The sequence below is a fragment of the Danio rerio genome, chromosome 2, assembly GCF_049306965.1.
Source record: "Danio rerio strain Tuebingen ecotype United States chromosome 2, GRCz12tu, whole genome shotgun sequence".
NCBI lineage: Eukaryota > Metazoa > Chordata > Actinopteri > Cypriniformes > Danionidae > Danio > Danio rerio.
In genome coordinates, this window is record NC_133177.1 from 26239766 (window position 1) to 26264910 (window position 25145).

At 35.2% G+C, this 25145-nt stretch overlaps 2 protein-coding genes and 1 long non-coding RNA gene across 5 annotated transcripts in view; 1 reads left to right on the top strand and 2 right to left on the bottom strand.

The window, feature by feature from the left end:
- myo7bb (myosin VIIBb) overlaps positions 1–17789 on the bottom strand; it is a 47704-nt gene extending 29915 nt beyond the window's left edge. The window contains exons 1-21 of one of the 2 annotated variants that reach the window (XM_021467206.3): positions 17327–17789; positions 17138–17184; positions 16912–17013; positions 14667–14819; positions 12993–13177; positions 12321–12442; positions 12098–12240; positions 11784–11897; positions 7696–7849; positions 7520–7596; positions 7284–7403; positions 6126–6268; positions 5358–5568; positions 5138–5273; positions 4862–5031; positions 3546–3686; positions 3300–3458; positions 2242–2334; positions 1110–1204; positions 945–1029; positions 646–864 (exon numbers count right to left, since the gene is read on the bottom strand). In XM_021467206.3, coding sequence (XP_021322881.3) covers positions 646–864; positions 945–1029; positions 1110–1204; positions 2242–2334; positions 3300–3458; positions 3546–3686; positions 4862–5031; positions 5138–5273; positions 5358–5568; positions 6126–6268; positions 7284–7403; positions 7520–7596; positions 7696–7849; positions 11784–11897; positions 12098–12240; positions 12321–12442; positions 12993–13177; positions 14667–14819; positions 16912–17013; positions 17138–17155 — 2640 coding nt within the window. In that variant the 5' untranslated portion in view covers positions 17156–17184; positions 17327–17789. Of the gene's footprint in view, positions 1–645; positions 865–944; positions 1030–1109; positions 1205–2241; positions 2335–3299; positions 3459–3545; positions 3687–4861; positions 5032–5137; positions 5274–5357; positions 5569–6125; positions 6269–7283; positions 7404–7519; positions 7597–7695; positions 7850–11783; positions 11898–12097; positions 12241–12320; positions 12443–12992; positions 13178–14666; positions 14820–16911; positions 17014–17137 lie in introns of both variants that reach the window. The other variant, XM_073925386.1, reaches the window with a different exon arrangement.
- Positions 727–4869, top strand: LOC103910043 (uncharacterized). Its single transcript, XR_660139.4, has 3 exons — positions 727–892; positions 1036–1186; positions 3302–4869. It is a non-coding gene; the product is annotated as an uncharacterized lncRNA (long non-coding RNA).
- Positions 17790–21926: 4137 nt separating the features above from the next.
- The window catches only part of sap130b (Sin3A-associated protein b), a 33722-nt gene continuing 30503 nt past the window's right edge, over positions 21927–25145 (bottom strand). Inside the window, exon 21 of one of the 2 annotated variants that reach the window (XM_005171202.5) lies at positions 21927–23212. In XM_005171202.5, the coding sequence (XP_005171259.1) occupies positions 23054–23212 (159 nt within the window). In that variant the 3' untranslated portion in view covers positions 21927–23053. The remainder of the gene's footprint in view (positions 23213–25145) is intronic. The other variant, NM_001256623.1, reaches the window with a different exon arrangement.

Genomic DNA, 25145 nt, shown 5'->3' on the forward strand with positions numbered 1-25145 from the left:
GGTCGCCACAGCGGAATGAACCGCCAACTTATCCAGCACATTTTTAAGCAGTGGATGCCCTTCTCTCTTTCACACACATACACTATGGGCAATTTAGGTTACCTAATTCACCTGTACCATATGTGTTTGGGCTGTGGGGGAAACCGGAGCATCCGAAGGAAACCCACACGAACACGGGAGAACATGCAAACTCCACACAGAAACGCCAACTGACCCAGCCGAGGGTCGAACCAGCGACCTTCTTGCTGTGAGGTGACATCACTGTGTCTTTTTCTAGGTCATATACTGTATCTCTTGTATGTCACCATTTTTCCTTGTTTTATGCTTTATTTAACATTTTGCAAAGATTTTTGTTTCATGATGGGTTTGTCTGTCTGTTCCTTGCTTTTCTATGTCTGTAAAAACTACAATAAAATATATATTTTGAAAAATGCATCCTCTTCCTGTTCAACAGAACAGAGAAACTCATAAAGGTTTGTAAACACGCGAGTAAATAGTATGTGAATTTTCATTTTTGGGAGAACTATGCCTTTAAATAAATGCAGGCTTGATGAGCAAGAGAAATGACTTTCAAAATAATTCCTCCATACTTTAGAATCAAATATAAAACAACAAAGACGTTGTTCTGATCCACTCTAAATTCACCTCTGATTTCATTCTCTTGAGACTTTTCCTGGCCAGCAGTCCCCTGGTCTGTGCCTGCAGCAGAATCACGGCCTCTTTTTTAGATTTCAGCTCTTTCCTGGCGAGTAAGCCACGGGTCTGTGTTTGCAGAACGATGGCGGCAGCCCGTCTGCGCATGTACTCTTCATGGAGCTTCCGACTGCGTACTTTCGCCTGCAGCCGAGCAAATCCCTGCTTAACCTAAGAGGGAAAACAGAAACAGTGTGAGGTATGCTTTATCTGATTTGACTGCAGACATAAAATGTTCCTGCAAAGCTTACTGTGCAAAAGTCCCTCTTTTCTTTGTAGCCACGCCAGTTCTTCTGCAAAACCAGAGCTGCCTTCCTTTTGTTTATAAAGTTTTTTCTGTAGATGGATGAAAAACGGCTTGAGTCTCTACAGCTATGTTACACTTGGACACAGAGCAGAGACAACGAGGAACAAACCTGTCTTTATGAGCGAGCATCACTCTTTGGATGATGAGAGCCTTCCTGTAAAGCTCCTGCGCTCGCTCCAGTTCTAGGTAAGTGTCATGATGACCCTGTGACAGAGAAAAAAAAAAAAAACATAATTCATGAATGAAGAAAATGTGATTTTTAAACATTTGTAAATGATTTTTTTTTTTTTGCTTAATTACTTATGATTAAAAATGAATTAAATATATGTGACTCTAAATCACAAAGCCAGTCATAAGTTGGATGGGCATATTCAAAGCAATAGGCAAAATTACATAGTCAAAATGATCACATTTTCTTAAATGCCAAAAATCATTGAAATAATAAGTAAAGATCAAGTCCCATGAAGATATCTACTATTCTATATATATATCAAAACTCAATTTTACATTGCTAAACTCATCATTTAGGCAAATGTAAAGTCAATATTTATACACACACACACATACACAATCACACATATATATATAAATATATATATATATATATATATATATATATATATATATAAATATATATATATATATATATATATATATATATATATATATATATATATATATATATATATATATATATATATATATATATATATATTTTTTTTTTTTTTTTTTTTTTTAATATTTATTCTATATTGATTCAATGTTTTGCCATTTTTTTTAACCAACCATACATCAATAGAAAGCTTTTTTTATTCAGCTTTTTTAGAATCTCAATTAAAAATATACACTTATGACTGGTTTTGGTGTCCAGGGTCACGTTTAGAATATTTCTTTTATTTGAAATGCATCTAAAAAATTATTACTAAATTTAGAAAACTGAAGAGGTGGTGCTTAATATGTTTACAGAACACTTTGACAAACAGTTCTAAACACTTACAATAAGTATATTTTTCTAAAATAGTATAAATGTACTATTTAATGTCACCTTTTATCCATTGAATGTATTATTTCTAATTAAATAATATAATTAAAAAATCAAAATGACCTCAAACTCATAAACAATACTGTTTAATATCACTCCAAAATAAATGATTTTTAAAAAGATTCAATATTACAAGAGTGCACGCGGACACTGGTGTAAAATGTTATGATACACTTGATAAATATTATGCAGGAGGTACCCTGAGAAAAACTTTGGTTTTGCCAATCTTCCAATCTTCTTCATCTTTGATTAAAGTTCTGCAGATGGCAGCGCAGCATTTGGCAGCAGGCTCCTGTTAATAAATAACAGATAAAAAATAACAGATGTTTTATTTATCAACTCAAGCCACACTGGTACACTCACATGTCATTTGAAGGTTAATTCCTTCGAAAAAAAAAAGTGTAAACACCACTTAGTTTGAGCATGATACTGACACACATCAACTCTGGCTCAACCAATAGCATAACTTGGGAGCGGGACTGTCTGAATTTTAGAGCAAATACAGATGGAAGAGTGTTTAGGTTAAAATGGTTATATTTGTTTATATTTTATTTCTTATTATTTTTACCTATGTCAGCTCTAGTAGCAGAGGAATTACTCACTTTACCTGTAATTAAAGGCAGAAGCATCAACTAAAATGTTTGGTTACTAGCAACCAAACACAGTACTCACCATAAACCTACATTTAAATAAAAATGCAGTAATTGGTTAATGTAAAAGCATTTGTGGATAGTGATTAAACATAATTTGCAGACTTTTACACAGGTAAATGTTGACTTATATGTTCATTTTTACTGGCAATTTTGAGACCTGAAAACAAAACAAAAAAACTAAAAAGTGCAAATATTAATTTTTTTTCTAATGTTTTAATTCAAACATTATCAACCAAATCAACAGTCGGGGACTACAGGACTGTATATGCACAGGGGCTTTTTGTTTCTTTATAAAACTACATTACCATCTACTGGCCAGGTATGCGAAATACAGCCTTTTACTCATTTTCACATATCAAAACTTTAAATTTTTAGTAAACTATAATGTAAATGCACACATTTTAAACTTTGTATAACTTAAAAAAAATAGGTTGAAACCGGAGTAGCTTATTAAAATAAGCAACATAAAAATATGTGTTGTCTTGACTTTTTGTCATTAAATTTCTTACAATGTGAGAGACTTAATTCTACTGCATTAAGCAACTATCATCAACTACAATCCTGGGCATTCACATATTAATAATATAATCCTATTATCTCATACAGTGTTGGGGTCGCAGTCAATGGACTTCAAGAGTGCTCGGTAGCGATGCAGGAAGTCCTTGAAGGTGTGACGGATGGGATATCCCAACTTGCGTATTCGAATGGTCTCCAGCATTCCAGAGTAGCGAAGTTGCTGCATGCAGAGCTCTCTGTTAAAAACCTGATGAGGAAAATAAAGAGAAAACGTCATCTTAAAAGCGTCCTCACAGCTGCTCAAGATGTAAGTGATGTTGAAGTGAATTGATACCATGGGCAACTTTTTATCGTTTGGCTTGAAGCAGCGTATGAAGAAGGGTTGGCAGAGAGAAAGAGCCTTCATCAGAGAGTCCAGAGACTGGCGAAACTGGCCGCTCAGAGTGGAAATCTGTCTCCTTGATTCGTTAACTTGCTGTGTAAGACAAAACAGAGAATTTATCTCAAAGCTATTTTCATTGAGTGCATTGATCAGAATGCTCTCAATCTGATTATGCTGAAGTCGAGAATGCATGTGGTCATGTAAAGGTGTCAAAAGGTTTTCCTTTACGGAGTAAGGTCATAAATGCCTCAAATGAACATTCCCCCCTTTTTTTTTTTAGAAAAGGCTCATTTAACAACTCTCCTCAAGTTAAACATTTGAATTCGACCATTTTTTAATTCATTTAGCCAATCTCCGGGTCTGGTGGGAGAATTCTGGCTTAGCTTAGCATAAATCATTAAATCAGATTAGACCATTAGCATCTCACTTATAAAACACACACACAAAAAAAAGAGTTTTGATAATTTTCCTGTTTAAAGTTTGACTTTATAGATACATCTTGTACTAAGACTGACAGAAAATGAAAAGTTGTTATTTTCTAGGTTAATATTGCTAGGAACTATGAATTTGTGAACTTTGGCTGCAGCAGGTGCAATGATATTACCCAGCATTGTTACCTAGTTTGGGACTATTATGAAGGTCTTTTTTTATTTTTTCATTCCCAGGTTCTGCTGGTTGCAATTTCCAGGATTTTCATTGCCAATCTTAAGCCAATTATATCAGTATGCTTTGGTTTGCAACGCAGAGCCCGGGAGATCAGAGTGAGTGCTCTGACTTGGCCCCCCATGATCCACTATTTTCATGGGTAATGAAATTAGATATGCAAATTCTGATTTTTTTATGTCACTACCAGGATTTTCTTTTTCATTAATAAAGTCTTATAAACAACGAAAATGAAAAGAATCTTCAGTAATGTATAGTAAATAATAGTAAATAAAAATAGTGTTTTTTAAACCATACTGTAATGTACTTAATTAATCTGTTGTGGTAATTCTATAGTTGCTAATACAACCATAGTAACATACATGGATCATGTTTTCTACAACTATGTAAATAATACTACAAATAATATCTACAGTATGATATAAAAACACTATAGTATTTACTAAAAAATTATAATAGAATTTTTTAGGTGGGCTTGCATTGCAGGGTTACTGGTTTGCATGTAAAACAAGACAACAGGTTAACTTAATGTAGGTTATTATGATATTTGTGTGCATGAATACGTGATCATTGTTAAAGTCAACATTTTTATAAATATCTCTTACTCGTAATGAATTCTTTGGCGTCATGACAGCTTTGTTCATTTTGTTCGAATTCTTCACCGAGTTTACATTGATCTCTTTCTCAAAGATCTGCTTAAGCAACTTGTTGGAAGATTTCCGAATCAGCTCCAAGATGTCCATGCTCACAGTATCTCTGTTCTTCTCCAAAAAACCTGCCAAAACATTGCTCATTTAGAACAGAACTTGTTTCATTTATAAAATAACTGCTGGGAATGCAGTACATATGTCATGGGACAGTAAATAATCGATGAATTGTACCTTCGCAGTCATAATAAACCAACCCAGCAAAGTGTTGAACACCAAAATGTATCCGATGGTCGCCCCTGGATGAAATGTAAAGTTTGTTGCCTTTGTGTTCTTGGCTCAGTTTGTTTAGCATCGTAGCATCTGTCCCCTGTGTTAAAAACAGGACAGCGCAGGCATAAATAGCTTATAAAAAGCAAATAAGTCACTCTATCATATAGCGTACGAAGCTCACCTTAGGAAAATGGCTCTCCTCATCAATCAGAGCCAGTATGTTGAGAGGTTTAAGGGCTAGTAGGTCCAGGGTTTTCTGGTTGTCATTGAAAGCAATGCGTTTCCATGAAATGCCTTCTTTAGTGTACTCGTCCTGCTCCAGCTTGAAGACGTGCCTCACAAAAAACTGCTGCAGATGCTCATTGGCGAAATTGATGCACAGCTGTTCAAAACTAAATGACAAAAGTGGAAAAGAGAAATTATTCTCAAAGTATGGTTAGAGTATCTAAATGTTACTTAACCATTGGACTGGCACTGGCAACTGTCTGGTAGCCTTTTTGTCTATAATTTGTCATTTAAAACAAAAAAAGAATTGGTGAGTGGAAGTTAAAGGCTCAAAGCCAACCATAAAAAAACCAAAGCCAACCATTAAAAAACATAAACAACTTAACTTGTAGAGTTTCAAAAGTTTACATTTTAAAGGACAAGTGTTGTGAATCTGCACAGTATCGTATCATGAAAAATATCAAAAAACGAGGGAAAACCCCATTCTAAAACATGATATTAATAAAATGTTACATGCAATATCCATTGTGTTTTTTTATTTTATTTTAAAGTCTAAAGGCAAGACTATTGGAGAATGTTTACATGAAAATAATAATTCACTCCTTCAAATTTTATAACTCAATTTATTACTTGCCTTTTTATTGTAATTATATGTCAAATTGAATGCAAAAGATATTCTACACCATTGTTTATGAATAATTTGTTTGGGTCACCAGATACCAACCTGTTTTGAGGGAAATTCTCAAAGCCAAAAATGTCAAGCAGACCAATAGACTGGCGTGTGTAAGAGGGCTCGTCGGTCTGGGGTTTGTGAATGGCGCTGTTTATTTTTGTGAACATCCAAACAAACAACCTTCCATACAGAGCCTGTCAATGAGTACAACAAATATTAATTATCATGTGTGAGAGCAAAGAGCATCTATGAAGCCAAAATATCTGTCTAAATGTACAGTTTGGAAAAAAACATTAAATAAATGGGAACAAGGACTTTGAATTCCCATGAATACTGATGTTCTTTTTTTGCCATCTCTTCTACTGAATTAATCAATCAAATAATCCTTAAAATTTATAATATATTTACCATAAAAATGTTAAACCATTTTACATATGGAAAAAAGTTTCTAATTCAGCAAATCATGTAACACTGTAGAATGGGGTAAAAGTCAGAGTGGAATGAATTACATTTTAAAACATATTTTGGGAGTCCCAATTCCCATTATTAAAAAACCATAAAAAGTTTGGTGAAATTAAAATAAGTTTTTTTAGATGTTAATATCAGTATGTTAGTTTTAAGGATATCTATTAGCCAGTCTGCTCCAAAACAGTGACAATTTGCATTTAAAAATATAAAAAACTTTCATAAGCATTGCAGTTTGTCACTTCCGCCTAAATGGATCAAGGATTTTTATCACACCATACATCAGTTTCTCATCAAATCTTGTTTTAAAGAGAAGGTTTTTTTCCAAAGGGGAGGGGCTACACTATCTCCCACCCTCTCTTAATTTTTCAGTTGCGATTACGGCAAACATTGAAGTAAAAAAAAAAACTAATTTCAAAGCACTTCACGGGACCTTTAACTAAGACATTAGCTTAATAAACTACTAATTAATTAGGTTAATTAGGTTTTGGGCAGGATTAGGGATGCAGAATAAAGTCATACGTTATCATGACTAATAAAGAGTTCATATGTTAATGAATAACCCAGTAGTTAACAGCGTGAACTGTCACAAACTGTTAGCTCTATTTCTTTAAGTAGAAAGTTATTTTAATACTTTGATATTACTGTTTTTCGATAAATATAGTCTTGGTAAACATAAGAGGCCTAATATAAAACATTTTTGAATGCAAGCCAGCTTAATTCTAAAATCTCCAAAAAGAGCACCTTGGCGAAGGCATCTCTGATGTCTGTGGCCTGTTCTGAGCTGAGGGGTTTAGTGACCATCTCTCTGTTTGTCATGAAGGAGCGATGGGTCAGACTCTTATCAAGAGCAGCATCATCCACCTGCACAGTGACAGGAGACAACAAATGGGATACATTCTGCAGACAAACATCTGATCGTATGCTAATTATTTGAAATTATTTGAAGATAAAGTGTATAAAGTCATCTTTATCCATACCTCCAACAACTTGGCAATTACAGAGAAGTGACTGGAGGACAGAACATCACAGCTGTCCATGTTATTCATTATAGTGCCTGAAAAAGGTGAAGTCGAGTTATTGTATCCAATAACATCAGTTTATGGGAAGACAGTTTCAATGATATTACTGTTACAGGAAAGCTAGAGATACTGACTCTGAAAGTCAATATTGCCCATGTGGAGGATGGCAGCGAGTAATTTGAAGATTTCCCAGCAGTCCCTGTCTGTGAAAGTGAGGACCTTCAGAGCGGAACGAATCCGTGCAAACTCATCAGCATCGTCCCGACCATCACAAGTCAAACAATCCCCCTAGATGAATATCATAAGTCAAGTCGGTTAGAATTAGAGAGCAGGAGTGATCAAAAAAACTTGAATATAAGGCACACAATTGGCTGTTGGTTACAAAGACAACATTCAATATTCACACAAAGTCCCTTTAAGCCAAGTCATTTCACTCGGCGGCCAACTTTGAAATGCCTCTCAGGCAGTATGCTCGGGCATTCTGTTTGAGTGAGGTAACATCAAATTCTCTAAAATTGCTTACCAAGTTTACAAATACATTTCATATTAGGAGTCACTAATAAAATTGAACAACAACTGTCTCTTAAGTTTATTTCTACACATTCGAATCACACAAAATCTGCAGAAACCCACATCTGGTCCAAAGTCCTCCCCCAGAGAATCCTCAGTCTTTATCACTGATTAACTCCTGTACTAGAAGGCGGGGCTTCATTCGAAATATTGACCACTATACTTCTCCAAAACTATTCTTCTTTAAAACTATACAACATGTTTTGTGTATTCTATAATCTTTGATTGACATCAATAGGCTCAATAGATATATACATATGAATAGGCTCTTTGCATGGCAGCTTGTGACTATTTCCGTTAAAAAAAATTCAGGCCGCTGGCTTACTTTCGCCGATCATACAGTACTGTGCTACAACAGGAACACTATTGACCAAAACATCTAATAGTTGTTATACAGATAATTGTGTTAGTGCTTTATGCCATTAAATGTAGCAAATATCTCCAAACAAAACTTGTTGCGGCTGAGGGAAACTGAGGTAACGCCTGTTTCACACTGCAATCGCAAACAGGACGTGAGCAGCATATCATCGTGCAGGCGTTTGCCTTTCACACCGACTGCGTCTGCAACGCGCAGCTTATCGCAAGCTGCTGCACAGGGGTGCGTTTCCCAAACAACAAAGTAACTCGTGGCTGAACTATCATAGTACGATGCATCGTTTGGAAAAAGAACAATATAGTGACGAGTGTTCCCAAAATCTGTAGTTTCTCTGTCACAGATCCATCGTTTTAACCACGTTAGTTGTAACGTAAAACGTGCATTTATTGGGTAAAATTGCTACTTTTTACTGTCATTTAATGTGTTTTTGGTCATTATCAATGCACTGTCACTTTAATTGAGCGTAAGCAGCGTGGAAAAAATAGACCCAGCGCCAAAATTATTGCGGCACTGCGACGCTCACCCCTCGTGCTTTTTTTTTTTTGAAAACTGTAATCTGTTAACATAGATGCTGAAAAAACATGCGTTGCTCACTCTCTGCTCACACTTGCGTTAAATTTCGCTGTACATTGCATAACACAGCAGTGGTAGCTAGAGGCACTGTCCTCATGGCTTTGAAATGATACTTTTGAATGTTTAGATGTCATAATCATGTAGTTGACATAAACATATATAAGTGGGTTATAATGACATAAAGCACAACAAAACTATCCGTAATGTTTGGGTCAGCAGTGTTCCTGTTGTAGCACAGTACTGTACAATCAGCGGAAGTAAGCCAGACTTCGCCGGATACACATAGCACAGAGCCTGTTCACACTAGACAAATGTGGAACAACAGTGTGATGTTAACAACAACAAATAAGTAGACCTACAAATATTCCATATCAGGGTTTAATGTCCCTGGAGGAAAATTAGCTAAATTTAGCTAAAAAGCAGCAATTACCAGTTTCTAGAGCAGTAATAACACGTGTACAAGCTGCTCCAGAGAAATGAACACTATAAAAATATCCATAATCAGATTGCTACAGTAGGTGTTTTACTTGCGCTTTCAATTTAAATTATGTGACTTTGATCTTTGTTCCAACAACTTTTGATGCTAAAACTTAGCAAAGAGTCTTTTATTGCCATAATAGCAGACTGAAATAATATATTGTCTGAGCAGGCAATTTAAATGACAGTATGTAAAGAGCTGCTAGTACTTTTTCTCGTTATTGCACAGGTTGTGCAAGCTAGAGAGAACATTCAATTCATATAAAAAGAAAAGTGGTTCTGGATATGTTTTGGGAACTTAATTTGGTTTTAACTTGGTGGTACTTAAAGGCACAGTATTTTCACTGCATGTATTTTCATAGTAATATGAAGAAGAGTAAAGCTGAAAGCAGTCAAAGTGAAACCATAGTGCTGAAGAAATTACTGATGAGAGACGAGGAAATGTGGCATGAAAACAGCAGAGCTTTTATTATGCCAGTCTTTCCAGTCATGATCACTTGAGGAAGAAGTAACACTGTTTTATCATACTATATGCATTTTTTTTTCTTATGAATATAATGCTATAATGCTGCTCTGTGCAGTCCAATAAAACACACAACATATTACAGCATCGTAGTTTTTCCCAAGCGGCAACTACCAGCTCTCCCTCGTGAAACAAATACGGAAGTAACTGAAACTGCAATTCATTAAAATTCCGCTAGTCCTGGCTCCATAATAAATTTCTTGTGACCTCACAGTTAGAATGGCCAACTTTACAGCAGAAAAAAAGTGTTTACAGTCTGGGACAAAGAACGATTTTGGTTCACATAGCTAATATTACTCTTCATGACAACTGTGACGGGGATGAATTTTTTTTTTTTATAACTCATCCGTTTCGTTAATATCAGGTGATATTAAGTCTGCATAATTAAGGGTGGGGCAACTTAAGTGACAGCTAGGTCTCGCTGATCGTCCTCACGTGACCTCAGCTGATTCTGGCTGATTAGCCGCTGAACTTGGCATATACATCGTATTTTGTTTTGTTTTATGTGGCTTTACACAATCAACTGCCTTGTGGAATTATTACATTCATCAGATGATATATTATGCTGTGTGCACTTAATTGTGCTCACAAACCGTTCACGTGGCCTCCATTTTCCAGATGAGTGAAATTATATACGTATACCATCACTATAAATGTATTTGTTTTATTCAAGATCATTTATCAACTGTTTTTTTTAGACCTTTATTGGACTCCAGAATCTGACCGATTGATTAGCTGTAGGCTCTAAAACAGTCATCTGAAACATTGTCATACAGTTTTATGCCTGGATTTCATAAATAGCCTAAAAAGTAATTCGTGTTTTTCTCCTGTTAAAAAATATCATAAAAACAAATTTTAGTGATTCAATGTATTACAGCAGTTTTTTAAAAGTCTAAACACTTTATTGATATAGTGTACAACCAAGCACATGTGGTCAAGATACAAAAGAGTCGCAGGTAATGAAGTATTAAGCGTTTCTCCCAAAGAAATACCTGTCTAAGCAAAATGCTAGCAAGCGTCTGTAGCTCCGCCTCTTTGCCCTTGTTTGGTATTCCCCGGTCAATGCGATGACGCGCGAACAAAATGTTGACGGTTGGCCACGCCTACTTGTAGCTTCTTTTGCATTCTTTAGAAACCTATAGGTAATGTAACGGATGCTACGTCCATATCTTTTACAGTTTATTGTTTTTCCCTGTATTCTAAAAAAAACGAATCCTGAAACCGAGGGTGTATGATGTCATGACAGCGGTGGTACAGGACATGGTCCATGTCACTAGTTAAAATGGCTTATTTCTCTGGATTTGAACATTCTTCAAAACATTTGGGATAATATAAGTATATTACATTTTGTCCCTTTAATCTGAGGTATTTAAAAAATATTTGGACTCATTTTGGAGTTATTGACAGTATGAATGCAGCATCTGAGCTATGAGGATAAATGCATCCTTATACCTTTGAAGTACACACATCTTTTTTTCTCTAAATGGACCTTTCAGACTATAAAGATAAGAATTAAATACTCAATTTTTTTCTTCCAAGTGACGTGTTGTACACTGCCATTTCACTCTGTAAAAAGTCAATTGAAAGTACTACTGTCTGACAGCTGGACCAAGCCATTTCTTTACCGCATAAAAAGCAGTGCTATCACTACTCCAGAGCTTGTTTTTCATTTCAACTCACAACAAAAATCCAAAAGCACAAACCTCGGTCAGATAATTGAACTCTGATGCATCACCTAGGGAGAGAGTCTTCTTATGATCACTTTGCATCCCAGCTAACATACAGTAAAATATGTGGTAGTTCCTTTCCTGCAGTGCCTTAAAATAAAAAAACAAACATTTATTTTAATATATAAATAAATGTATCCATTTGAACTGTTTATTCAAATTCCAAGACTACATTATTTTTCAAACATTCAACTATTATGAGCAATTTCAGATAAAGCTCATAAAAACGCACTTCCAGTCAAGGGCTCCTAATGTTTGTCTATCGTACATAACATAAAACACAGGCTCACCTGATGACAGACACGGGACTTCTCCAGCAGGTACTGCTCCATGTGAGCTCCCTCTATGACACCCGCCTTATTAAAGAAGATCTCCACATATTTCCCAAAGCGGCTGGAGTTGTCATTGCGAATAGTTTTGGCATTTCCGAAGGCTGTAAGACATGCAGAAGTGAGAGAGCTTTCTATGAAAAATACTGAAATGATCCAGCAAATAAGAAAGTTCAGCACTCACCCTCCAGGATGGGGTTGGCCTGTATGATCTGCTGCTCGATCCAGGAGTGCTGTCCGCTCACTGCAGCCAAAAACTGAAGAATCAACTTTGTGCTTTCTGTCTTTCCTGCTCCAGATTCTCCACTGTAACACAACACACATGCATTCATTTTTAGCAGTTGCTAAGATTTGTAAAGACCAAATTTATATGAATTTTAAATATATCCCTTATGACAAAAAACATTTCTTTTTAAAGTGTTAGATGATGATTGCTCAGAATGAAAGAACAAATTAATAGTTTTTTAATATGTTATTTTTTTATGTAAATGTTGCTTTATGCATATAAACTCTTTAAAACACAAAAAAATGAAATTAGTCACCCTACATTTGTTCCAGAGTTTCTTTTTTATGTTGAACACAAATGCAGATATTTTGAAGTATGTTGGAAACTGGTAACCATTGACTTCCATAGTATATTCCTCTATTACTTCCCATGGAAGTCAATGTTTAGAGGCTTCTAACATTCTTCAAAATGTTGTGTTCAACAAAAGAAAGAAAATTCTAAAGGTTTGGAACCACCTGAAGATGAGTAATTCCTAATAGACTTTCACTTTTGGGTAAACAATGTCTTTAAAAAACATGTAAAAGTGATTTATGATCATATATGATCTGTTTTTACAAATCAAATAAGTACCTGATGATGCAGCACTGATTGCGTTTGTTGCGACGCATGTTGAAGTAACAGCTGTCAGCGATGGCGAAGATATGCGGAGGAAGTTCTCCCAGTTTACGCCCATGATACTGCTGCACCTGGTCTGCTGTGTAGATGGGCAGCATCTCATAGGGATTCATCGCCACGAGAACAGAGCCGATATATGTCTAAACAGCACACAAATTGAAAAAATGAAACATATTAAAAAGCTTGTTTGGACTGTGGGATCTAACATCTGAGATCATTGGAAACCTGAGATCTAATTTAGTCTGAAATATTTATTACCAACAAACAAACATCATAATGTAAAGTAACAATTAACGTTTCAAATTTACTATACACTATATATCAGAGGTGCCCAAACTTTTGGGCAAAAAACATTTGAACTAAAAAAACATTAAATTTGAACCAAAAAAACAAATAAATAATTATCAATTGGCTTAAGATTTGCAATGAAAATTCTGGAAAAGGGCTTTAACCAGCTGAGCCTCGGAATTTAAACAATAATAATAATAATAATAATAATAAACATGGTTTAGATACAAGTTTTAAATATTTAATTATAATTTGCAGTGAAACAATATAACAAACAAAAAGTAAAAAAATTATTTCTAGAGGTAATGTAATCTGTTTTATTAATATAATTCTGCAAAAATAAAATACTATCTGGGGTCCTCCAACACATTTCAGTTGTGGTCTGCGTTATTTGCATTACGTTTTATTATTTTCAGGTGTTGTGAGAATTTATGTTCACGTATTGTCAGACTGATGAAGATGTTTTCTCACTAGACTATTTTCACAAGCCTGTTTTGACGCATTTCATGGTCATCAGCATCTTAAATCCTTGAAAGTTTTTAAGATTTAAATAAAAAAACACATGAACATTAATATGTATGTATGTATGAATTAGATCATCTTTGCTTCGAATTACAAAAAACGAATTACCGCTTGTGCGAGGCGTTTCTAATGCAGCGTCTATGGTACAGGACAATAAATCGGAGGTTATTCTTTCCTCTGACTACAGTTATCAGTCTCTCAATATTTTAATATACATTTTTTTCCGAAAGTTTTGATAACATCATCCATGAGTTTCTCTTCTATTATATGAGCAAATAAAATTGTAAAAAAATATATTTGTTGTACTCTCCCATATTTTCACTACTGAGAGACCCGGAAATTAGAAAAGGGTCCAATCGCTAATGTTTTTCTATTCGAATGTTTTTTTCGTAATTTGCAGCGTATTTAAGCTCTCTCACCGTACATGTCTAGTTTAACTTAAAAGCTTTTGTTTATATAACATTAGTGCTTTTTGGGCAATATCTTGAGCATTATATTCATTCATTTGATGTATCACAGAATAGGCTCTCATAAACATGCATAAATGTCACATCCTTCTGATTTTCCCGGCAGAAATAATAAAGGAAGAAATAAATGAAGAAATAACAAGTTTATAGATTTTTACAACATAGGAAGAAGAGGAAAGTCTAGTTTGTTTAATTTCAAGCTGATCATACATATGTATTTTTCATATATATCTTTCACAAATATTATTGCATGAATGTGACCCATTCACGTTTTTCATAATTACAATTACAATAAAATACTAAACTGAATTATTTTGGTCAAAAAAATTAAGAGAAGAATGACTTTACTCACATAAATAATGCCCTGTTTGTGGCGCAGGAACAGGTTTCTGAGTAAACCGGCTTCACTGAGGTCTCCCAAGCAGATCATGTCATCCACACCCTCCACTGATGTGGGGTGCATGGGCTTCAGAGCAGCCCGATCCCCCTCCGGGATCGAATGCTCCTGAAAAAAAACAGCAAAAAATATCACATTCATCTGATTAGACAATCATAATAATAAAATATAATAAAAAAATAAATAATAAAATGTAATAAAATATTACTGAGCAATTATGGCATGCAGCGTGAAAGCTGAGTTAGTTGTCAAATTTCAAAGTGAATATATTTAAGGCAACATTTATATATAGAAATTCTGTAATTTACTGTACAGACAACAGAAAATATCAACAACAAAAAGTTATTTCACTGAAAGAAAAAAAATGCTAAGCAGCAAATTTTAGAGCTGTAAAACTGTTACATTATATTCTCTATTAAAAACAATTAGCTATTAAATCATATTACAATAATTATTATTGGTAGATTATTAATGATGTCATATTTCTTGTTATTTATATGGCCCACTCACAAAAACATTTTCTTCTGAGCAATAAAATAATGACTTTCACACATTTTAGCCACAATTCACAAGAGAAATGTAATTCAGTGTTGACAATAATTTCTAGTGTTGACAAAAACCTCAGTGTCAGGCATATTTAGAACAAGGTTAATCTGATGGCATATTGAAAGACTCAATTTAAAGGGATAGTTCACCACAAAAATGAAAAATGTGTTATCATTTACTCATCCTCCACTTGCTCCAAACCTTTTTGAGTTCCTTTTTTCTGTTGAAGACAGTGAAATATTCTGAAACATTTTTGAAAACTTAAAAATTTACTTTCATACTATTTTTTTTGTTTTTTGTTCCTACTATGCCAAGAATTTCTTCTTTCATGCTCAACAGAAGAAAGAACTTCATAAAAGTTTATGACCACTTGAGTGTGAATAAATGTTTTTGGGTGAAATATCATTTTAAGTATCACAGTGCAGTCTAAAAATATGAATTAATTCTAAATCTTATTTATTTATTAATTAATTAATTTATCTTAGTCATCTTTTTACTTTGCCACCAACCTTAAATCACCAGGCTTTACCCACTTGTCATCAATAAATTTTTATTTATTCAAAACACAATCTAATTTATGACCACTTGTGCTTATTATATATTTTTAAACTATATTTTTATATATATAGTTTAACTATATTTAACTATATTTAAATTATCAACTTTTGGACATTATTATTTAAGTTATTTGAAGTAAATGCTTTACTTGCATGAGCTATAACGTAAATTTCTTTTAATGCAAAAACACCTAAATATCTTTGAGCCATATACTGTTTCCCATTCTGCTCGACTGAGAGAAAAATCGAGAAATAGTAAAATGGCAAGACTGCATGGACTAACAAACATTTCAAATAATATATGCATGGACCACGAAAACTACTTTTTTTTTTATTAAGTTTTATACAACATTGGAAAACTAAATGTAGAAGCTTTCCATTGATGCATGTTTTTGTTAGGATATGCTGATATTTGGCTGAGGTGAAATCTAAAATCTGAGGATTAAAAAATTAATTAATTAATTAATTACTGAGAAAATCACCTTTAAAGATGTCTAAATGGTGCATATTTACAGTTAAAACCAGAAGTTTGCATACACTGTATAAAAAAGCACATAACTATTTAAAAAAAGTCAGATGTTAATGTGACTAAAATGTCTCACTTTTAGGTAAGTTAGGATTAACAAATTTGTTTCTGTTATGCTTAATAGCAGAATAATGAGAGAGATATTCTTTGAGAAATTGTTATAACTGTTCTTAAAAGTCAAATTTACATAAAATAAGATTATTATGCCTCTGAAAAAGCTCAGATAATGGTGTCAAGGTTTTGGAAGTTTCTGATTGGCTAATTGACAACATTCGAGTTAATTGGAGGCATAGTATTTAAGGAAAACCTTAAACACACTGCTTCCTTGTGTGACAACATGGGAAAATCAACAAGCCAGAATCAACAAAAAAGCCAGATATAAATTTGCTAAATTACACTGGGAAAAAGACTAATTTTTGGACACACGTTTAAATTTAAACGAGTGAATTGCACTAAGAAAAAACTTTGAAACAAACATAAAACCCAGCGGTTCAAAATGGCAAGTGTGTGTGTAAGCCTCAGGCAAATAAAAGCCCTCAGTTTCTCGTACAGTATAAACCATCACTTTTACCTTTCCTTCATCGTCAATGAGGCAGTACTGTCCACTGCCTGAGATCTTCACATAACCTCCAATAGGGACCCCAATACTGGACTCAATCCAGACGTGGTCCCCCTAGATTTACATTTACATTAGCTTACATCTTACAACCAAACACAAATCACAACCAACCCAAAGCCTCAAAAATAGCTCTATTTCCCAACAAACAAACAAAAAAAGATAATAAATATATACACACCTTTTTTAACATCACCATTTTGACAACCTCTTTTGTACCACAGGCATCTAACTCAAGTCAAAACCCCAAAAAATGCACAGAAATAGCCAGTTATAAAAATAACACCTATCAAAAACAAGTACAGCTGAAAACTGAACTCGCGTGAATGGCAGTTTAATTAGATCCAAGAAGAAAAAATGTAAAACATACGTGTCCAAACGTTATTTTTCCATCCGTTTGTATGACAGAAACAAGGAAGTGTCCTAAGTGTTCATCACTTTACGACCCAATAGACTTTGCTCCACCATGGGCAGATTATCACCATCAACCACTGAATGGACGTCACCAGCAGACTGACAGATTTCAGTGGGTTTCAGTCAAGTTTCTATTCAGCTGAAATGCAACAAATAAACAACGAGTTAGACAATGACTTTAAAAACAAGAGTTTCTTTGTGGCTTGAAGCTCATTTTCAATTAAAATTTGAAATCTAATCAAAAAGGATTCCTCTATCCTCAATCCATTAACTACGCATGACAGGTGCCTTTTGGACTTTCACGCAAGAGGAAGATGGCACCAGAGAACAGCTTTATTAGTTGAGTCAGAGAGGCTGTTAAGCAGTAAAACTGGGAGAATCCAGAAGAAACATTCACTGACATAAGTCTCTCTGAACAGATACTGAATCACAGTTGAGCATAAATCAAAGAAAGGTTTTTATAAATGACCATGACATCTCTCAAACTGATTATGAAAACATGCAGGAGAAACAAGGTCTCAAAGTACACAGTTAAGGTCAACACAAATCCACTGTTGTTTCCTGGATGTCTCAGTTTTTATGGGTCTTAAAACATAAAGGGCTCAGCATAAAAATAAGCTTCAGTATTACTGCCGCCACTTAGATAAGCGTAATTAATTGTTTTGTTTGAGGAATGGTAGCGTGTTAAGTTCTAGTTATTGGTTTCCATGGAGATAAGACCTGAATGTAAACATGATTTGAACAATAAATGACTTGGCAAAGGAGGAATCAATAATTGATGTGCATGGCAATGCTAAATGTGGTCACACCCTAAAAACTGATAACAATATTACTTATCTAAACATGCAACATTCTAGCATATAATATAATATAATATAATATAATATAATATGTTATAATATAATATAATATAATATAATATAATATAATATTAACTTTTAAACAAACTTAATTTAAATTTATCTACTTATTTATACATTTAATATTTTTAAAATGTATTTTTTTATTAAATGACATTTTAATAAAACAAATCAAATAAACAATTGTAAAAAAAAAAGTGTTAATTATTCCACTTCAAAGTGATTTATTTATATACATTTTTATATGTAAACTCTTATTGGTCAACTGAATCTTCACTTTATTTAATTATCACTCCTGCTCCTCCACAGATAAATAGGCTAATAATAACTAAACGGCATAAGCCTTGATGTGCCATTGAAGTAGACGCATCACGCATTATTAAGGTTACTGATTAATCGATTAATTGAACGTTGGTGTAAACTATGCTTAAGGGTCACAAGGTGGCTTAGTATCACTGACGTCTTAAAGATTGAAGGTCTCTGATTCGAGCCTCAGCTGAGCCAGGATGCGTTTTTGTATGAAGTTTGCATGTTCTCCCTGAGTTTGCATGAGTTATCAAACACTCCAACTCATGTTGATTTGCTGAATTGGACAAATTAACTGGTGTGTGTGTGTGTGTGTGTGTGTGTGTGTGTGTGTGTGTGTGTGTGTGTGTGTGTGTGTGTGTGTGTGTGTGTGTGTTTGTGTTTGTGGTGTGTTGTTAAGTGTGTATTCAAGCAAAGTCAGACATGTTGCTGGATGAACATCTATGTTGATCTTGGAACAATATTCCAATCAGCCTATCAGATATAAGGATAAGATTCCAGTTTGTGTAGAATTTATAGTTATGTGCTTCAATGACAATGCAACTATAAATCCCACATGATATTAGAAGTATTTTACAGTTAGGGTTAGATCTAAGAATAGGGATTAGGTATGAATAAAATTTTAAAACAAAATGAAGTTCCAGGATTAACATAAATGTTAATCACATCTTACTTGGCAAAATCATACCCAAAAAACATATTCCAGAGCAATTGGCAGTTCATTCTGCTGTGGCGACCCCTGATAAAGGGAATAAGCCAAAAGTTGTGAGAGTCTACTAAACTACACTTGATCAGTGGAATTTGTGGAAACTGACATTGAGAGCATCAGAAAGGCAAAGAAAGGTGATTCAACTGCAAAATGGCTGTTGGTGCCAGATGGTCTCCTCAGAGTATTGTAGAAACTGCTTATCTACAGCAATTTTCACACACAACCATGTCTAGATCTGAAAAAAGAAGAATATCTAGTTTCCTTTAGGCGAATATGTCAGAGGTCAGAGAATAACTAGGCTCATTCGAACTGAAAGTGAATCAGTCGCAGTTGAGATCTACAGAAAAGCATTTATGAACAAAAAACATGTCAAACCTTGAATAAGATGAGCTACAGCAGCAGAAAAAGAACATGGGGCAGTAGCATGAGGCCAGATTAGCTGGTTAGCCATTTATTCATTCATTTTCTTTTCGGCTTCGTCCCTTTATTAATCAGGTGACGCTACCGTGAAATGAACCGCCAACTTATCCAGCATATGTTTTTACACAGCAGATGTCCTTCCAGCTGCAACCCATCACAGGGAAACACCCATACACTCTCATTCAATCAACTACATACACTACAAACAATTTAGCTTACCCAATTCTCCAACAGTGCTTGTCTTTGGACCTGTGGGGGAAACCGGAGCACCCGGAGAAAACCCACGCAAACACGGGGAGAACATGCAAACTCCACACCGAAATGCCAACTGACCTAGCCGAGGCTCAAACCAGTGACCTTCTTGCTGTAAGGCAACAGCACTACCCACTGTTTATTTTGCACCAATTCTGGGTTTTAAGTACCATGAAGTGGCTGAGCTCCGCTGCTTTGGCAACTAAGAGTGATCAAAATCTGCTAACTTCATTTTACCTAAAATGGATCGTAGCGAATCCAGCTTCATGGTACAGGCCCCAGGCCAGTGATATTTCTATCAGATATCAACACCAAATTGGGGGACAATTCACACAGGCTCACTGAAATGGGAATACATCAGAAAAAGTTTTCCCTGAGTCTTTCCGTTGCAACATTAAGATGGTAAAGACAGAACTAAATACAACTGGCATGAGAGCATGGATCCATCCTGCCTTGTATAACAGTTTGTACTACCCATGGTGATGTGATAGTCTGGGGTAGTTTTTTTTCCCCTCACTATAGATCCCAGAGTACCATTTGGGAATTATTTACACATTTCAGCATTGCTGCTGATGAGGTTTGTCTATTTATGACCACAGTCAGTCTACCCATTTTGCTGATGAATAACACACAATCAAAGCTCAGAGATCTCAATTATGACAGTAAGTTCTCAAAACTCATATGGCATCCACAGTCACTACATCTTAATCAACACATCCTTTTGGGATGTGCTGGAACAGGAGATTCACATTATGGATACAATTCTGAGTGATGCTCTCATGCCAATACAGACAACAGTCTTAAATCAATAATCCCAGCACAATTACGGGGTTTTAATGTAATGAAGATTTAAGACAATTAGAAGTGCAAAACAAGCCCAACCCAGTTGAAGTAAACTGCACATGACAAGATGCCCAGTGAATCTATTGATATGCTAAAAATAACTATGTTAATTTATTTTCAAACATAAAACCCATTGAGTTGACGTGCGATAAACATTTTAGTTTAGTTTTTGCTATTTAACATTGTTTAAATCAGGGTTTCTAAAGGTTTTATCAAGTCAAATTTAAGACTTTAAGACCTTTTTCAAGAGTACACACTTAGATATTGTTTCGGAGAGAACCCTGAGCTCGAAGATAATTTAGCCCATGTATCCTGCCAGGTCGATAGAGCATGTAAGGGTAGTACGAGATCAGGTGGTTCTCGAGAGCTCCCCATGGTAAAGGAAGGCAGGGGAAGATGGGGTGGATGGGGGGGTTTCTTTGGAAGACGAAGATAAGGGAGTCATTTTTGCTAGGTTACTTATAGTGAGTTTGGATTAATCTGATTGGCTAACTAATAATTGTAGATGAGAGACCAGCTGCAGTCAATCATGTAAGGTGCTCCTCTCAAAAATAGTTTGTGAAACTTCACTTCAGACCATAATGAATGAAATTTCACACTTACACAAGGCTTAACGCTTAAGATGTTTTTTTTTATGGCCAAGATAAAACCTTAAAAAACATTAAAAACAAATGTAATGTAATGTAATAAACTGTTCTTAAACTTTTAATGAAATATACTGTTAGTGATTGGATGAGTGTTGGCCCAATTGGGTATAGCTTTACATGGACATAAGATAATGAAGACCCATTTAAAATGATTTAAAACCTACAACAAAATATTTCAGTGGATTTAGACTTTTTAGGGCCAAACATTTGTTTTTTAAAATGTAAGATATTTTAAGACCCCGCAGATACCCTGTAAATGGAAACTGACTCTTAGATGGATCAAAAGAACCATATTTCCTTGGAATCAGAAGTTATTTACAACATTGTAAGATGTGTTTAATGTAGTGAATGAACAATTTGCAACTGTCTTTTTTTTTAAACAAAATTATTCAATTCTTCTTCAAAAAAGGCTAAAACATCTAATTGAGCTGTGACAGTTGAAAGAGGCTTGTTTTTGGTGGGAGGACATAAAACAGTATCAACATTCCACAAGTTAAATTAGAAACAAGCACCCATAAATAGATGTACAAAGTGTCTTTACTGTACTTCAGCAGCGGAGTGCAACATGAAATGTCATTCCAAATGAAACAGCATACAACACTTCGTCTTTGCCACAAATGACACTTCTTCAAGCAACTTAACTGGAAAAATAAACATAATATTGTTCATACAGGTAGTAAACAAAATGGAAGAGGGCTTATGTTTCATATACTTAGGTTTAACTTAGATACACAACAATCATATTTCTCCTCTAAATCTGACGTGATGCGATTCTGAACATGATTCTCACCACCGTTAATGCTTACATGACCAATGAACCGATCCAGAGAGTTGTACCTGGAGCAGCGGTTCTAAGACTGATGATACATAAAAACGATCTTCACACATCGACAGGCAGTGACGCAAGAACATAAAATGATTCAGACATTCAGACTCCGAAAAACCGTCAGAGAAACCGCTTCCAGCAATCCAAACCCATGTTACATGAGGCACACAGAAAGGCACAATACTCCATTCACCAAAGCACCTTTAACGTTTCCCACAATGCACATGTGGTAAAATGCTTCAGTCTTTGTTTACTACAATGAGGATGGTATCGTTATGGCTTCTTAGTTCTTATTGTTTTGAGTGCTACAACACAAAGTGGAACTCTTCCAGTACGAAGAACGGCCATTACCTAATACTGTCATTTGGTGTTGAATACAGTACAGATGACTGTCAAAATACAAGATCACCATTCAAGGCACCCAAATGAAATAGTGGTGAAGATAATCTAGAACGTGAAGATTATACAGCATTGCTTTTACTGAGAGTTCACCCATGGATGCTTAAATATAACTTTAAAATGGAATCAACATCCAAAAACGTCCCTAAAATAGTGACCCAGTTAAGGCGTCTTGATTGAAATGAAACATTTAAACGTTCATATATCAGCGAAGATACTGTTAAAGATGTTGTTGTTCATTTAACACTGTCATTTCCTATATCTTCAGTGTGTGCTGGGAAAGGAAGGGCTTGCCAGATAGAGATGTCTTGCCATCGGATCAGGACTGGAAGTGAATTATCTCTGGTAGAGATAAAGAGAGACGAGAAGTCTTGGAGCAGGAGGTTTTCTGTGTTCGTGCTGAAGCACAGGTCAGTTTGTCTCACGCTCGGTCCTTGCGCTTCAGCTTGTTGAGCTTCTTAGTGCTGCTGTTCTTGTTGAGCAGCTTCAAGACGCGCTCTTTATGGTCCAGCACCTTCAACATGGAGTCTCGGGCTTCTGTGATTTGGTCCATCACTAGTTTGCAGCGCTGCATGTTGCCCTGCGCAGTGAAATATTAAGATTAACATCAGCTGCATCACTATTACACTAACAATGGGATCAATGATGCTGGATTCCGACAACACAATGTGAGTGATCATCTATTTGATGTCTCATTGTGATTTGAAATCAAAATAATGCCTGGATCAAAGAACCAACTTTTTAAAATCTCATATAGCATCATAACAATCAATGATAATAATCGGACTGCGCCAGCTTGAGTGATGCAGTGCATCCAGAAAGTATTCATAGCTCTTCACTTTTTCCAAATTTTTTTATGTAACAGACTTATTCCTAAATGGTTTAAATTAATTTATTTCCTCAAAATTCTGCACACAATACCTCATAATGACAATATGAAGAAAGATTTTTTGAAATGGTTGCAAATTTATTAAAAATAAAAAACCTGAAAAATCACATGTACAAAAGTATTCACAACCTTTTCTTAAAGTTTGAGGAAATAAATTAATTAAATCAATCTTGGAATAAGGGTGTAACATAAAAAATGTGGAAAAAGTAAAGCGCAATGAATACTTTCCAGATGCACTGTAATCATCTAAAATATGTCCAATACCTACAGTCTACACTTTTGTCTCAATAAATAAATTGAGAAACAAGAGAATTTTGTCAACCCAACTTATGATATGCCATATTTAAAACAAAGGGTTACATTTTGTTGCTGTGATGATATAAAATAATCTAAATTAAATATTAAACACTAATAATTAGAATTACATGAACGTCTAATGCATTTTGCACTAACACTATAAACCTGATCAGATTTCCAAATCAGGTTAACAAATCATTCAATCCCCCTACCCCATTCCATATTTACTCATCCACAGGCCATCCAAAATGAGAGATGGTGCCTTTTTCCCTAAAGGTTTTTAGCTGTAACTTTGGTCCTTGGTCATGCATAAATGTTAAGTGAGGGGCTACTGACACTTTGCGTGTCAAAAACACCTACAAAGACAAAACAATAAGTTCACACCAAATAGCAAATTAAGGGTGCTTTCACACCTGTGAATCGATTCAGTTGTTCTGAAACAGAGATTACAAATGTTACATTGTTGCTCTTTGCTCTTGGTGTGGTTCGCTTTCACACTGCAAAGTTTCTAATCGGACCAAAAGAGTTAAAACAAGTCACGTGCGAGTAAACTCTCCTCACATTGGTCAGAGTGTCAGGGTTTATTTTGCAGAGTCCCGCTCAGCTGTCAGGAGAGGTGGTGGTTTGGTGGTGTTTGACAAGGTGCGCGCGACGTGTCTTAAGAGTGAGGAGAGATGCGGTGGGGAGGGGTGAGAAGGGTGCGCGATGTAGCCTATTTGAGGACCGGGAGGGAGACGCGAGATTACCGGGAGATCATCACTCGTTTGCGGCCATCCGGAGACTCGTGAAACTTCCCACCCTACTCATAATTCTCTCTTCATACAGCCGTATGCCTGTTACATATCCATAAAACACAGTGATATAACCGCGCTTGGATCCATGCTCGGCTTTCTCACTGCAATCGATCCGCTCCAGAGTTTGTTTCGATCGAACCGAGACCACCTCATTCAAGCGATCTCGGAGCGATTGATTTAGCGCGGATCCGAGAGCAATTGGTGGTTTCACATATGCCAAACGAACCGCGCTAACTGGGCAAACGAGACAGGTTCCGAAACAAGTTGGTGAGAAAGCAACCTAACCATGTGTGCAAGTAGATTACAAATAAAGTCGAATTTCCAGCAAGTGTCAAAAATGCACACAAATGAGTCATCCACGTTCCAGTAATTTAACTCGAAAATTAGTTTGAGGTAACAAACGCTTAAGTCAATTAGAGCGAATAACAATGCTCTACATTTGGTGTGAACCCAGCACAAGACCTCAGCTATTCATTTTGTGCTGCCTGTATCTATTTTATAGCTATTGATATTTGAATATGTTAACTTCATTG